Raw genomic sequence first — 16,343 nt, forward strand, 5'->3', positions numbered from 1 at the left:
AACCCCTTCTCATTGCGGGAGGAGACCCGTGCCATGTAGTGGACCGGTAATGAGTTAATATGATGATGATGATGATGATGAATATATAAAGCTGAAGAGTTTGTTTGTTTATTTGAACGCGATGATCTCAGGAACTACAGGTCCGATTTGAAAAAATATTTTTGTGTTCGATAGCCCATTTATAGAGGAAGGCTATATTGGATTGAATGCTTGTGTGATGAACATGAATGTTTTTCAGTGTCTGGGTGTTTATCTATATTATATAAGTATTTATGTATATTATTCATATAATTATTCATCAGTCATCTTAGTACCCATAACACAAGCTATGCTTACTTTGGGGCTAGATGGCGATGTGTGTATTGTCGTAGTTTATTTATTTATTTATTAATAGGATATACCCGTGAAGAACGTTTCGAAATTGAGGTTTTTTATTTCCTTTGCAGAGCGTCCGCTGCGTGCGCTGCGTAAACGGTTAAAGTTTTTATAAAATCATGTATGACCAAATTTATTCCCCTCTAAAAGCTAAAATAAAAGTCTGCGACAGCATATGTCTATCTTTTAAGGTTTACTTATACGCGGACGAAGTTTAGAGGGGCCGCTAGTAGTCTATACTCAGTCCAAATTTCCTCTGCCGGCCGATCCGGAACCTCCTACTTAAATTCACAGCGCTCGCCGTTACGGTTGCCAGAAACCTAGCAAATTTATTAAATAATTATTTCATTAATTTTGCTGTTCGTGTTTTTGCAGAAAGATCTTTTACCAATACAGTGGCCACCGACTCAGCTTTCTTTATACATAAAACTTTAAAACTCTTTTTAGGTACTTACTTGCTTTCAGCTTATAACCCTGTTCTAGATTTATACAACGTGTAACGGAATTACGAATTACTGTTGAAGGGTGCATAAGTATATTAAGGAATAACCCTGCAAAAATATTAAATCAGAAGAAGCATATATATTTACCATACAAAATTCAAAACATTCTAAGTGTTTACTTATGACAACCCTATAGAAGATAAAAGGCCGACACGTGCATAGCGTACCTGTAGGTACGCGTAAGTACTATTACTTACGCGTACCTACAGGTACGCGTCGCGTAACGACACTCACAGGAGTCACTTGATTTTACTTTTGCATGTGATGTTAGGGCTGTATCTTATTTTGTTCAGTAAAAACCATAGTTAAGGGTTTACTCAAAAACCATTAGCGTTTTGATTTCACAGATTATTCTCAGAGACAGTAATCTAAATCCTTTGAAGTATTATTTCGGTTTTCATTTACAGGTGGTATAAAAAATGTAGGTACCTACTCCTTATGTCAGATTTTTAAAATTTTATTTTCGTTTTTTCTATTTGAGTTTTAACCAGAGCCGATATTTGTTATTTCGGATAGGATTTATCAAAAAGGTTAAGAGGTTGGTTAAAACTTATAGCACTTTTTAATGATGACCATTCATGTAAATTAAAAATTATTTCGAATTGAAACTTTATTCAATCTTAATCAGTTATAAAATCACTGGTGACTGTATCAAACAATTTTGAATATGGCCTTTGAGATAGTTCCCGCCTTCAACTCTTTCAGCGCATCCTGGTATCCGGAGAGAGGGTAGGTCTTAACACCCAACTTCTCATAGTTGAGGTATCTGAAAAAAGGTAATCTTGGTGACTAAGCAATTAATAAGCCGTTTGTATATCATTGTGTATCTTGTTTTGTTTGTATACCTACCTTTCTTTTATTGTAATTTGTTAAGTTAATTTTAATGTGTAATAAGCAATCGGCGTTTCAGGTGATGGCTTTCATTACTCTTGTGTGAAACCAAACAGGCTTTACACGTTCTCAGAAAATAACTAACCATTTTAGTTTTATTTCCACTGGATGAAGGTTTCGTAGGCCGCTCTCTATATTTTGGTTATTCACTCGCAATTCGTGCCTCGATTTATTTTCCAAAATTTTCCAAAATGAATATACAATTTCGTTAACATTTTCGCTTTGTAGTTGATTACGGATATATTTTAAATTGAAAAGCAGAATAACAGTAAAATATCTAGAGAGCGGTCTACGAAACTTTAAAACAGTGTTAAAACAGCAGAAATGGTTATTTATTCTCTGAGAGTTTTTTGACGTGACAACGTCTTATAAATTGGTTTGCCGGGTGACACTTCAAGAAACTGCGTTACGCTCCGCTCACGTTATGCGCTCACAATGAGAGCGAGTGAGAGGCACGCGTCCCTTCCACTCGGGCATGGTTAGCCCGCCTAAGAGCGAGAGAGACAGACATAAAAAGTGAAAGGCACGCGTCCCTTTGTAGTAAACGCTGTTTCATTGTACGCAAATGTATTGCAAGTTATTGTATGTATATTTGTATATAAATAAGTATGTATGTGTAAAGGTAAAAATAAAATTTTGTTAATATGAAATTCAGTGCGAGATTCTTTGTATAAATTAATGTTTTAAATATAATTCTTTGTATAAATAAATGTTTTAAATTGTTACTTTTATTTCATCCTTCTTCCTACTATACGAATGAATATTCACATTAAAATTATTTTACCACTCAAAGTCGTTGTCACGTAAAACTTTCGCCCGTATACCGACTTTACAGGCAACCAATTTTTTAACTGATTGTTTTTTCCTCGCAAGTCTTATGAAAAACGTCGTATGGAACGCGTGTGCAAACTGCATAGGTCATTCTCGGCTTCCTAATCGCCATTTTACCATACTTGTTTCGTAATATTCTATAATATATAATCATACCTGCTGCCCATAGCTCGAAGTAATCCAAGAGCCTTTGGAAAGCTGAACGGATTAATCTTCACACCGATTATAGTCAACTCCTTATCATAAATTTGGAATGGGTTCAACCTGTAATAGAATTATTCAAATATTTATGCAAACTTTCTTGTAGAATACTTTTTATTACTATAGTTTTTTTTTTATATTAGTAGTTTATAATTAACTAGCTGTTGCCCGCGACTTAGTCCGCGTTTGTTTTAAAGCATAAGTTGTATAAAAAAATCGGGTGTAGTTTTTACTTAGAACTTTTCCAATTAAGTTTTGTTTAGGTGTCCTTAATTTATTTTTTTATTTCACGCTGATATAGAAGATTTTACCTAAAATAAACGCAGCTTAAGTTACTCCTTATTGCATCAGCTACCTGCCATTAAAAGTCCCGTCAAAATCGTTTCAGCCATTTCAGAGATTAGCCGGAACAAAGACAGAGAGACAGACAAAAATTGTAAAAACGAATATTTTGGTTTATGTATCGCATTCAAAATTAAATTAATTAAGACATTCTGAGATGGTGATATAAATAACACCGCGTGGTGACGACAGATCAGAACACTGTTGTCACCAACCTCTTCTTACCGGGAGTGTCGTACGAGGTGACTAAGGAAATATAATTGCGTCCTCTGTGCTACTACTACCATTATGATCACCAAAAGGTCTGCCAATAGTGGTTATTGTGGACGAACCCACCTGTTGAGAGGCATTTTTTTTCATTCCCCTATAAGTTAGCCCTTGACTGCAATCTCACCTGGGGGTAAATGCTGATGCAGTCTAAGATGGTAGCGGGCTAACCTAGGGAGTATGGTAGTCATACTCTTAATTAGTTTCCACTCGACATCGCACCGGAACACTAAATGCCCCCGCCTGGGAATCGAATATAGGACTTCTCACTTAAATTGACAGCGTTCACCGTTGCAAATGCGACGTCGTCAATTTTTTTTTTCTTTTTTGTTTTTATTCCAGTAGTTGACTTATATAGTAGATTGTTTAACAAGTGTGTAATGCAACGTTTAACGATACGGGCGTGCAGGGATACATCCCAAGTGAACGAGGGATTACAGAGTAACATCTACAATTCCGAGTCTCTGCTACACTCTGGACCAATGTGTTGGCATTGGACCAACACTGTTGGTCAACATGTTTAGGAACCCTTCAGTGTAAGCCAATCACACGTGTATTACGCGTTGGCTTATGGCTGAGTTGCTTGAGCCATTTCATTAAATTATTTGAAAGTATGTCAGTTATAAAAACGTAGTTTAGCAGAAAAGACTCAACCCACTGCAAGTGTCTTTTAAGTCATTTTATCTAATTTAACCAAAATTCCTGCTTAATGTGTTGTTTGTTATCCAGTTTATCAAGTCACACAAAAACTTGTGAGTTTAACAAGTCACAAGTTTTTTATTGTAATTTAGCTTTAAATATTTATACTTTTATACTTTTAAAGGTTTATATTAACTGACTAATAATTAATTGTAAATAATTTATAAGAATGACTTTTTTACATTTTAATGCATGCTGTGATAACCTGTAAATAGTTGAACATTTACTATGTGACTCATTCCAAAAAAAAAAAGCATGTTTTAATGTATCTACTGTTGGTTGTCCTTTATAAATAAATAAATAAATAAATAAAGTCACAAAAAGCGTGTTGCGTTGTTTATTTTTTTCTAAATTAAATTCCTTGCTTTTTGTAACTGCCTGATTCTTGTAATTTATATAGCTGATTCTTGTAAATTTTGTGGGATGAGTCCTTCCTGCTTAATACGTCGAATTATACAGTGGATCTTAAATAATTAAACTCACGAAGCTTGATGTGTGGGAGGGCAGCATCCAAACAGTACGTATTTGCCCCCGTGCCGGAGATAGTTAAAGCTGATCTCCATCACTTTGCCCACGCCTGGGAATAGGTATTTACAAGGAATTAAATTCAAAAGAAATACTTATATTAACAAACCTCACCTAATGATACATATTTGTTTCTTTAAAATATAAATATAACCTAAAATAAACTATTTAAAACTAAATAAAATCTAAAACGTCCTCGAAACCACCGCAGCGAGGCACAGTTCCTAAGATGCTGGCAGCATTGCCCCTTTGGATGGCCAAACTAATTCGTTGAACCTAACCTCACCTTACCTTTTTGTTTTATTAATAGTACTATTTAAAAATTTACCGTCACGTCCGTTTACGGCCAAACGAAATTTTGAATTTCGAATTAAATAGGTAGCTATATTTTTTTTAACTTCAATTTATCCACTTTTTTTTTTTATTTAAGAAATAATCGTGGCCGTAGTACGTATGTACTATCTTTATTCGCGTTATTATAGATTTTATAAGTTTATTCGGGTGGTCCTTTTCTGAAATCTATTCAGAAATATTAATATACTTTTTTTTCTGGATGCTAGGTTATGACCTTTTCTTTCCCATAGATGTACATGCTAAATTTAAATGATGACCTATTAAGTAGTTGAGGCGTGAAAGAGTAACAGACAAACAAACTCACTATCACCCTTATTAGGATAAAGTAACAAGACGTGAAATGTTATAAAATAATGCATAGGCCACATATCCGCATAAGCAGCGTGGTAAATCTATATCGTAAGTCTATGGTAAGTCTATACCGTAAGTCTATGGTAAGTAATTACCCTATCTTCTACGACAGCGAAGGCCTTTGCTAAGCAGTGGAATTTGATAAGGTAAAGATGATGATGATTACCTGTGCAATCAATAATGACGTCATAAAGTTGTTTTTCAGCAGCCAGAACATCTGGTGTGATCAGCCTGTAGCCGGTATCTGAAAATTTACTACGGTAAATGTAAAATATACATTATACAATAATTAATGAAAATCGAGATATTTCTTTACAGGCTCCAGAGGTACGTCATGTACTGTCTCTGAGACTTATCTGTGAAACCGTACTAGTTGAGTAAACATTGTCATAGTTTTCAATGAAAGAGCGCGTAGGGTAGGTACTATGCACGTGTCGGTCTTTTATCTTCAATAGGGTTGTCCTATGTAAACATTCAGAATGTCTTGAATTCGTTTGTATGGAAAATTAAATATGCTTTTTATGATTTAACATCTTTACAGGGAGATTCCTTATAAAATATACTTATATGATTTCGTAATTCTGTTACTCGTTGGATATTAAAGACCGAAGGGGTTTCATTCGCATAACCTTCTTTACGTCTTACAGTCGTTAAAAGACCGAAAAAAGTCCATACAGGGTGATTCCCTATGAAATATACTGATGCACACTTTAACAGTATTTCTTTATTTCGTTACAGGATTTGAACCTGTGACTGGCAATCGCGGCCTGTGTTAGCAAAAACACCCTATAATAATCTAGTACTTATAGTAAAATAAGTGTTTTAGATGCATAATAAACTTACCCAATAGCTTAACTATATCCAGCCTGGCTTTGTTCATCTCTGAAACCGTGACATCCCGGTGCCCCTGAAGATGTAATGTTGTTATCCATAAGTTACCTGAAATACCAAATGCAAGTTTATTTATATACTAGCGGCCCCTCGCGTCTTTGTCTGCTGTACAAGATAGACGTGCTGTCGCGTATAATATTATATTTAAGTATATATAAAAATAAATAATATTATTGTATTCTTAGAAACGCTTTGTTAAATAAACTAAATAAAAAGAAACAATCTAAGACACGAATAATTACTTTTATTAAATCAAATATAACAAATAAGCGGGGTCCGCTCCATCGTTGTCAACTGCCCTTTATACGGAGCGCGCGTTGGTGCTTGGCGAAACTATATTTCTAACTGTATAATATTTTACATAATCTGTTTATCCCAAGTATAATTTGTTTTCCCCATATTTTTATACGCTGCAGAGACGTGGACTTTGCGACTAGTCGAGAAGAAGAAAATTGATGCTTTGGAGATGTGGTGCTGGAGACGAATGCTGGGAGTGTCATGGACCGAATTTCGTACCAACATCTCTATACTCCAAGAAATCGGCATTAAAAACGTCTTTCAGCGTTAGTACAGAGTCGCATCTTAAAATTCTTCGGGCACGTCTCAAGGTCACCCATGCGATGAACCGATCAGATTAAGTCTGCTGTGGGTGGCCCTTTGCACGAGTGCACCAGGCTTTCGGCCAGCCGAGAGAAGTGGCGGATGCTCGTGGGGCGTGTGACATCTGCCCTCAAAGACACTTCATGATGACCACGACCACTCTGCCAAGAGTGTAACGACAAAGAAGAATAATATAATATTGAATGATGCATAGTATATGAAATATACTTATGCATCCAGTGGCGAGCACTGGGTTTCTTACCAGGGTATGCATACAGCAGGAAAATTGCATAAATAGCCAAAATCAACCTCCTACACGAGTTGTATATGAATTTTAGTACATGTATGAAGTGCACGCCACTGTATGCATCCTTTAATATTATTTCGTAGTTCTGTTATACCTTGTATATATATAGTAGCAAGTATAGTACCAGCACTTTTTTACATTTTAGCACAGACTTATAAATGTTGTAAATTTTTTTTTTTGTTAAGTTTTTTTAATGTACAGTTATGATCATTTTAGTGGTGACACATGAATAGAAGTTTAGACTCACCGATAATTCCAGCGCCGACGATGAGTATCTTGTTCCCCACAGGCAGCGGGGCGATGCGGTCGAATCCGTGGGACACGCACGAGTATGGCTCGCAGAGACCCGCTGTTATGTAAAAAGTTTATTTAATTCCACTACTCTCATTAGAAAAACAACTGATATTGAAATAACATTTTTTGACGTACACGAAATTCTCGGACACATCGAACGAATTATAAAAACTGTAGGATAGGCATATGGTCCTTAAGGCCCTTAAGTGTTTATCACTCGCACTGGAGATTTCCTTCATTTTGTATCATCTGCATACCCTGTGCATATATGCCCGCCACTGCCTGCAACGTGCTAACCTGTGTCAATCAACCTAAGCGTCGGAGTTGGCGTCAGGTACCTGTAATTCGGCTTAAAGACATTTATTGCTCAAAAAGAACACAATAGTTCACTTACATCGAGAATACGATAATATTTTAAAATTAGTTGATACAAAATCTCACAGTGCTTTGTTGCTACAGATGTACCATATTAAAGTCAAAGTCAAATATTTCTTTATTCAAATAGGCACATAGATGGCACTTTTGATGCGTTATTATATACGAAATGTGTACATAGCAGTGAGTAGTGATGGCGATAACTTCAATCGTAAACTTAAAACTAAAGCTACGAGGGTTCCAATTGCGCCCTGGTCTAAGAAGAAGCCCACAACAAACTTAGCCGGGTGTTCTTTTTGTTATCACCATCTCACATTGTCATTAGAAAATATTTAAGAAGCAACCTGGTTAGAGCAATTGTTTACACCCAAGCTTTTTTATCGTTTACGTAATCGTTTAAACTATAATAGGACTTTTCTATAAGCTTTCGCTTAGTACAATTTCGCTTAATATTATTTAAAAGTAAAATTTTTTGCGGGTGGTTAAACAAAAAGTTAGCGAGAGATAATACAAATCGTTTTATAGGAATGAGGTCACATTTACTTGACTGAACGGTATTTTGTACATGTTCAATAACAAGTTTTTTTAATATTGGTAAACTTTTAGTGTTAATGATAATCTCAATTACACCGGCAACCACGCCCTGAAGACCTGAACACAGCATTGCATTGCGATAGATATAAATAAACAATAAATACCCATAACATAGGCAACGCTCACTTTGCGTGTAAAATTGTCGTAGTTTTTTTTATAAATTCATTCAAAAATATCTTTATTTAAATAATCCGATTAAAGCACTTGTGATGCGTACATTACATGAGCAATGTGTACACGGTAGTGAGATTGTGGCGATAACCACATTCGCAAACTTAAAACAGCTACGGCTCCAAACGCGCCCTGATCTAAGAAGCAGCTCACAACAAACTTAGCCGGGTGTTCTTTTCTGTTATCACCATCTCACATTGTCATTTAAATTATTAGAAGAGCAACTTGGTTTGAGCAAAAATTCACACATACGAGTACGCTTTTTTATCCATTACGTAGTCCTTTATACTATAACTAGCTGTTGCCCGTGACTTCGTCTGCGTTTGATATTGTTTTTAAAGTATTCAGTATCGCTAAGCCTTAAATGAGTATAGTAGTATATATATAACATGTGACTGTCAATTAATTATAGACAAATAATTTGCAATAAAATAAAATTGCGACTATAATTTTATTTTATTGCAAAAGATCTAAGCTATCCTATCTCTTAAGTTGGACCAGACTGCTCACGGTGTGTCAATTTAATTTAAAATCGGTTAAGTTGTTTAGGAGTCCATCGCGGACAAACATCGTGACAGGAGATTTATATATATTAAGATAGGACTTTTCTTTAAGTTTGTGGTTAAAGACGTTTATTTTCTCAAAAGACTTTTCTATACGCTAACGTTTAATACAAACATTCAACTTTTTGAAAGACATCTCCATGAATTCAAATAATACATATCAAAAGATCAGAATTTTGAAAAGATAGGTATAATGCCAAATTGCAATAGCTTAGCAATTTTTCTTTTTTACAAATTCTTGTCAGATATTAGGTTGTGGTAGAAAAGTGACCTTGCCACAGCGGGCGCCACTAGCTGGGTCGCTGTTGTGTGCGAAAGCGTTCCCGTGGCCCTGCCACTAGGCGACTTGTTGGATCACCGCGGGGTTTAGCCGGTACGAGTCCGACATAACCACTGTGCCTCGCCGTGGTGCGGTGATATCCATGAGGATTTACCCACGAAAAAAAAAAGTAAAGTGACCTTGTTCAGTGGTGATTCCATCGGGCAGCGCGTACACTTGATCCTGAGGGCAGCGGCAGTATTGCGCCCAGCCGCCGTCCTTCCAGATGCCGATAGTACTGTTTATGCCGGCTGTCAGGCAGTACTGGTATTTACCGTCGCGACAGAAGTTGCAGAGGTTACAGGCACTGTAAAACCAAGAGGCTATGTCAGAATAAAAGCAGTGTTTTAACCTCTTGTATCCTCTATAGTCTTAATCAGTCAACTGCTAAATTGGCAAAAAATCAGCAGGCTTTGCAGACAGGTTGGTGATCGCAGTACTAGTATTCATTCATTCATTGTAGTGAATTCTCCCCTATATTTCATTACTCGCATCGTACCACATCAGGAAAGGGGAAGGGTAATAATTGTATTCTGATCTGTCAGATTGTAATAATACTTCACAGGCTTTAAAGGTACATTATGTAGTGTCCCTGATACTTATCTGTGAAATCGAAATTTTAATAGTTTTTGAGTAAACCACTGCCATAATTTTTACTGAAAGAAAACCGATACCATTACATGCAAAATTAAAATTATGTTATCATGTTACGCGTGTCGGTCTTTTATCACTTAAAATGTTTTGAATTCGTTTTTATCGAAAAATAAATATTCTTCTTTTGTTTGAATACTTTTACAGGGGGATTCCTTATAAAAAATTCTTATGCATCCTTCAATATTTCGTAATTCTGTTAAACGTTGTATAATAGTATTAATAGAAACAAAATTCTTAATTCTGTGATGATTTATTTAGTTTCAAATAGTTTATTTTAGGTTATATTTATAAAAGAATTATTTTAAAGAATAAATAAATAATAGATGAGGCATCTTTTATTTATTTATTCTTTTCCTAACCTAACCTAACAAAAAAAAAAGTTAGTAGTTTATTAAAATAAATTATGACCATACTATTTTAAGTGATTTCAACAGGCTTAACAAAATAAATCGCAATGAGATACATGATTAGTGACTTCCGTTTATATTGTTATTCTTATAATCTAGTAAACAATATTAAAGTCGTAAGGCGTGTAACTATTAAATAAATAATGCTCAATGATAAGAACTGCATAATTCAGATGACGTTATTGAAAATTTTCCTTTAGTTTGTGATAGATAATTATTTATAGTTTTCTTATTGTACTTTTAAGCATTGCTTGCTTACTAAATTAATACCCGATAGTATTTTCGTTTTTAAAAGATTGGTTTAGATATAATCTTTAGATTGCACAATTTATTTTGACCCAGGGACCCTGTTTTCTGAGTCTAGGCCGTGGGTCCGATTCCTACCACTGGAAAAATAAAAATCTACATCATACTAATATTATAAATGTTAAAGTGTGGATGTTTGTTACTCATTCGCGCAAAACGGCTGAACGGATTTGGGTGAAATTCGGCATGCATATAGCCTTTGACATGGAAAGGCTACCTTTTATTCCGATATATAAAGTATATAGTCCCGAGGGAAAATTGAAAATTGTATACGAGCTAAGCCACCGGTCACCTATGCTATGGAAAAGGACATGAAATATCTATCCCCATCTCTCAAAAACATCCCCTGGTAAGATTAAAAATTGTTAACAAGCGATACTATAGACCAGATTCTAAAGTCCACGCAGCCGAAGTCGCGGGCAGAAGCAATTATTATTATAAGTGTATTATTCATAAAATATTCATCGGTCATCTTAGTACCCGTAACATAAGCTACGTTTAATTTAGATGGGCTAGATGTGTATGAAATATGTATATTGTCGTATATTTATTTATTTATTATTTTCTTTAACCACATCGCGCACTCCTGCTCAAGGGAGGTCGCCAAAGATGATGATATAATATAATTACCGATTAGGATCAACCACGACTTTTTGCCCCACTTTGAAGATTGACGCTTTCCCCACTTGATGCACGACCCCGCTGAATTCGTGTCCGAGCGGCAGCGGCCTCTCTTTCGATGCTGGAAACTCCCCCTGGAAAAAATAAACATAAAATTACCTGATATGAAACCTTTCCTATTTAAAAGTCTCGGCTCAGGGACTCCTTCCACGCCTTTGCGCATTATATATTTTTATTTTTTGACAGCCGATTGGCGCACCGGGCAGCGACCCTGCTTTCTGCGTCCAAGGCCGTGGTTTCGATTCCCACAACTAGAAAATGTTTGTGTGATGAACATGAATGTTTTTCAGTGTCTGGATGTTTATATGTAAATGACAAGTATTTAAGTATATTATTCATAAAAATATACATCAGTCATCTTAGTACCCATAACACAAGCTACGCTTACTTTGGGGCTGGATGGCGATGTGTGTATTATATTTGTTATTATTTATTCATTTTTTTGTTCTTTCTTTATCTTCCTATCTCCACAATCTTGTCCCTTGACACGGGGCGGATCTTTGTAGGAATTATTTTTATGCCCTGCGAAGTGTTGCTCTGTTTATAACGGAGCATCAGTTGCCAGCATCCTATAGGAACAGTTCATCGGAAAGATGGGTGGCAGTCATCATAATATCAACCTCTTACCGGCCCACTACAGGGCACGGGTCTCCCCCTACAATGAAAAGGGGTTAAGGCCGTCCACCACGGCCCCGTGCGGATTGGTGGATTTCACATACCTTAGAGAACATTATGGAGAACTCTCAAGCATGCAGGTTTCCTCGCGATGTTTTCCTTCAGCGTTGAAGCAAGATATATTTTAATTACTCAAAACGCACATCACTTAGAAATGTGCAAGGTGCTGGGATTCGAAGTTACCCGAAAGTGAAGTCCAAGTCTTTCCCACTGAGCTATCACCGCTTCCGCGATGGGTGGCAGTAGCAGCAAAGAAGTAGTCGGTGGTGCTGGGTAGTCAGTAAATGGGTACCTACTTTCGAGATTTGAAGTAGAATTTAATGCACGTCGGTTTCGGCTTTTATCACTAACCAATAGTAACGTTAGTAATCCGCATATCCGCTTACGGGGCACTGTGGGCTTAACAGGCACACGTTCAACCTAAAGCTGCAGGACACAGGTCTATGTAGACTCTGTAAAGAGGCTGCGGAGACGTCGCTGCACTTAATCTGTTCCTGCCCCGCGCTGATGCATAAACGCAGCACTCTTTTAGGGAAGTATATAATACAACCAGAGGATGCTAATCTTCTTCCAGCAAGGAAAGTGCTGCTATACCTGGCGGCGACCAATGCTTGCTGGGAGATCTAGACAGCGGCGTCACAATAGATCGTAACCGGTTGACGTGACACTAGGGACCAGGCGAACCTGAGCCGCAAGAAGAAGAAGAAGAACGTTAGATTAACAGACAACATCGTACGCCTAGTTGACTCAAATAAAGAAAAAACTAATTCTGTAAAAAGCTATGATAGTTAGATATAATATGTGTGTATTGTCTTGCACTTGGCGACCTGGGCGGCCTGCTAAGCTTCTGGAGTGAGCTCGGCTGGCTGGAGCGACCCAGCGGGGAGCCGTACCAGTGGCACTACTTACAACGAAAGGTTCCGGCCGACCAAGTACGGAGACAAGTCCAGGAAAAGAAGAAGAAGATTTGTGTATTGTCGTAGTATATTTATTATTTTTATTTGTAGATTTATATGATGGCAATGAAAGGCATGTGGCATTCAATTTAGGTGTAATTCTACTGAAATTTTTAAGTTGTGTATTCTTATATAAAAAAAGATTTAGTGTAGTTTAAAAAAAAAAAACTACTCACATAATAAACAATATCTAAAAAGAACTGTATAATCAATCTCAGCTACTCCTATCGCTTAAAAGAATAATTATCGTTAAAGAAAGAATCGAAATCGCATTATTAGTTGATTCATATGTTTGACAACTTTTATTTAGTCCTAGCACTGATCGCCTCTTGAATGTGGCAGAACTTTATGTATTTAGGATGGCTAAGCCTTAAATGACGAGTTTGCTGGTCCGTCCGCTGAGGAGTTCTGTCCTCTATCTCCAATCACATTAATCAGATCTACGCAAAATTAAACAGACATTATAACCTCTAAAGTACAAAAGTAATTATTTAAATCGCTTATCATTTGACGGCGTTATGGTGTAAAATCGTCAAACACTTTCGTCCCCTCTCCCAAAAGAACTAAGCTTAATTTCGGGATAAAAAGCATCCTATATTAGACTTCTAATACCTTCAGGAGTATGTGTACAATTTCATGATGATCGGGTTCAGTAGTTTTTGCGTGAAAGCGTAACAAACAAACTTACATTCACATTTATAATATTTAGTAGGGATAGTAGGGATAGGGCAGTAGGGATTCAATAATGGAAACTGTATAAAAGCCACTTGACATTTATACAATTTCTATTAACTACTTCTACTATTACGTAAGTAAGTATTATTGTTTGTTTTGCACTTATGGTGCTAATGCAGTTTATGAGTGCATAAGGGTTAAATCAATATTCTTTACTAATAGCCATAAACTACTTTAATATACAGATCTAAAATTATCTTTATACAGAAGTATATTAATTGATGCTATATATATACTTCTGGGTGTACAGATAATGTTTATTGTAATTATTTTTTGTATTTTATACATAAAAATATTCATCAGTCATCTTAGTACCCATAACACAAGCTACGCTTTCTTTGGGGCTAGATGGCGATGTGTGTATTGTCGTAGTAGGTATATTTATTTAATTATTTAAATATTTCATATGTCACCTTTTTTTGAATGCCCTTTTTTTGAAAAACTGTTCTTTTATAATTCGATACATACGAGTAGCCCTATCATATCCTTCAACACATTGCTGTGTTTAAATAAAATATTTTCATAAATTTTGCATGCAGTCTTATATTTACCTGTATAATATGCAGATCCGTGCCACAAACGCCCGAATACTCCACTTTCACGATCACGTCATCGTCCTTCAGAATGGTGGGCATAGGGTAGTTCTCATCATACTTTAGGGAGAGATTCTTTCCATCGAACACTACTGCTTTCATTTTGGTAACTTATCTGTGGAATTGATAAAAATATACAACGTGTAACCGAATTACGAAATAATGTTTAAGGATGCATAAGTATGTTACATTAGGAATCACCCTGTTAAACATCACATCTAAAGAAGCATATTTATTTTTCCATAGAAACGAATGCAAAACATTCGAAGTGATTACTTGTGACAACCCTATTAAAAATAAAAACCCGACACGTGCATAGCACCTACGCTACGCGACGCATGCCTAATAAGGTGATAAAATTCACTGTATATGATTTCATTCAGTAAAAACTATTGTTTTTAATGAATTAAAATCAGTGTTGTTTGCAGTGGTTTACTCAAAAACTATTAGGTTTTCGTTTTCACAGATAAGTCTCAGAGACAGTATATGACAGTATTTCGGTTATCATTAACACGTTGATGATCTCAATGATGAACTACTAGTCCGAATTGAAAAATTCTTTCAGTGTTGGATAGCCCATTTATCGAGGAAGGCTATATATATATATGTCGTCACGCTAAAACCAATTGGCGCATAGCACCAATGAAGTATGTTTCAAAAACGGTTTTTTTCCTTTTAAGTACTTCTGATGCGTGCGCTGCGCAAACGGTTATAGTTTCGATAGAAATAATGTATTGGTGAAGTGGTTCCCCTCTAAAAATTCTAAAAAAAGACCGAGACAGCATACTTCTTATATCTTTTGAGATTGACTTATACGCGGACAAAGTCGCGTGGGACCGCTAGTATATCAATAAAAGTAATAATGAAAATCGTGAAGTAAATAGATTTTAACGCCCGAAATTTGACGTAGTTATAACAAAAGTTTACCTATGGTAGTATTGTTTAAGACATATTTTAAGGCCTTACATATAAATGTGGCATAACATCGCAATAGTTATGCAGCGTTTTGTCACACCTTCCACTGCTGAACTAAAGGCCTGTCCCAACGGGACGGTTTGCCCATAATTAATCCACACGCTGGGCAGACGGACGGATTGGTAATCACGGTAGGTAGTAGATCGATACGACTGCTCTAAGGGATGATAAAACTCCCATCATATTATTTTGACAATGATTATCGACGATAAAATAAAGAAAAAATAAAAAATGTTGTTCCAAATTTAAATTCTAACAATACAATATTAATTAAAAACATTCTCAGTTTAAATAAACAAAAAGAAGTATGGAAAATATACGACTTATTGACCTTAAAGGAAAATAAAATAGATAGTGTAAACTCACAGATGTCCGTCGCTTATCGTAACCACGCTGTATCTAAATGGCTGCAAGATATTCTATTATTGACATCCATGTGTAATGTAAACGGTGACCATGAATTACAGAATAATAGAGACGTTGAATATACGACTGATGCGTTTTATTAATTGGTGCCAAGAACCGAGAGCGTGTATAGGTAGGTAGGCAATATTGACTATATTAGACGAAATATAGTAAATAAAAGTGTTTCTTTCAAATTAAAGTTAGTAGTAGTTTTTGCGATTCGTGAAAATATGATTCTTGTCTTCATAATAAATGTGCGGTATTCAATTCGTATTTTAATAATGAATATTATATTTTTTTATGATAACCTCTTCTCATTGTGGGAGAAAACCCGTGCCCTGTAGTGGTCTTTCATTCATCATCATCCTCATAACAACCCATTACCGAATGGGTTGTTATGAGGATGATGATGAATGAAAGAAAGACTAAGAAGGAGTATATACAGAAAGAAAGTGAAACACCATGTATTCAATACTAGAAGTAATATATTATATACCTATTCT

The 16,343-nt window shown here is 35.9% G+C and overlaps 1 protein-coding gene across 1 annotated transcript; it reads right to left on the reverse strand.

Moving 5' to 3' along the window:
• Nucleotides 1–1,473: 1,473 nt before the first annotated feature.
• On the reverse strand, nucleotides 1,474–15,858 carry LOC120628216 (D-arabinitol dehydrogenase 1-like). The gene is made up of 10 exons (XM_039896474.1): nucleotides 15,802–15,858; nucleotides 14,419–14,575; nucleotides 11,451–11,575; nucleotides 9,594–9,760; nucleotides 7,385–7,486; nucleotides 6,183–6,278; nucleotides 5,506–5,583; nucleotides 4,593–4,686; nucleotides 2,757–2,864; nucleotides 1,474–1,644 (listed from the first exon to the last, which is right to left on the reverse strand). Exons 2-10 carry the CDS (start codon nucleotides 14,560–14,562, stop codon nucleotides 1,530–1,532), a joined length of 1,029 nt encoding a protein of 342 aa, XP_039752408.1. The 5' UTR covers nucleotides 14,563–14,575; nucleotides 15,802–15,858; the 3' UTR covers nucleotides 1,474–1,529.
• Nucleotides 15,859–16,343: the final 485 nt, after the last annotated feature.

This window comes from Pararge aegeria, chromosome 12 (assembly GCF_905163445.1).
Source record: "Pararge aegeria chromosome 12, ilParAegt1.1, whole genome shotgun sequence".
Lineage (NCBI taxonomy): Eukaryota > Metazoa > Arthropoda > Insecta > Lepidoptera > Nymphalidae > Pararge > Pararge aegeria.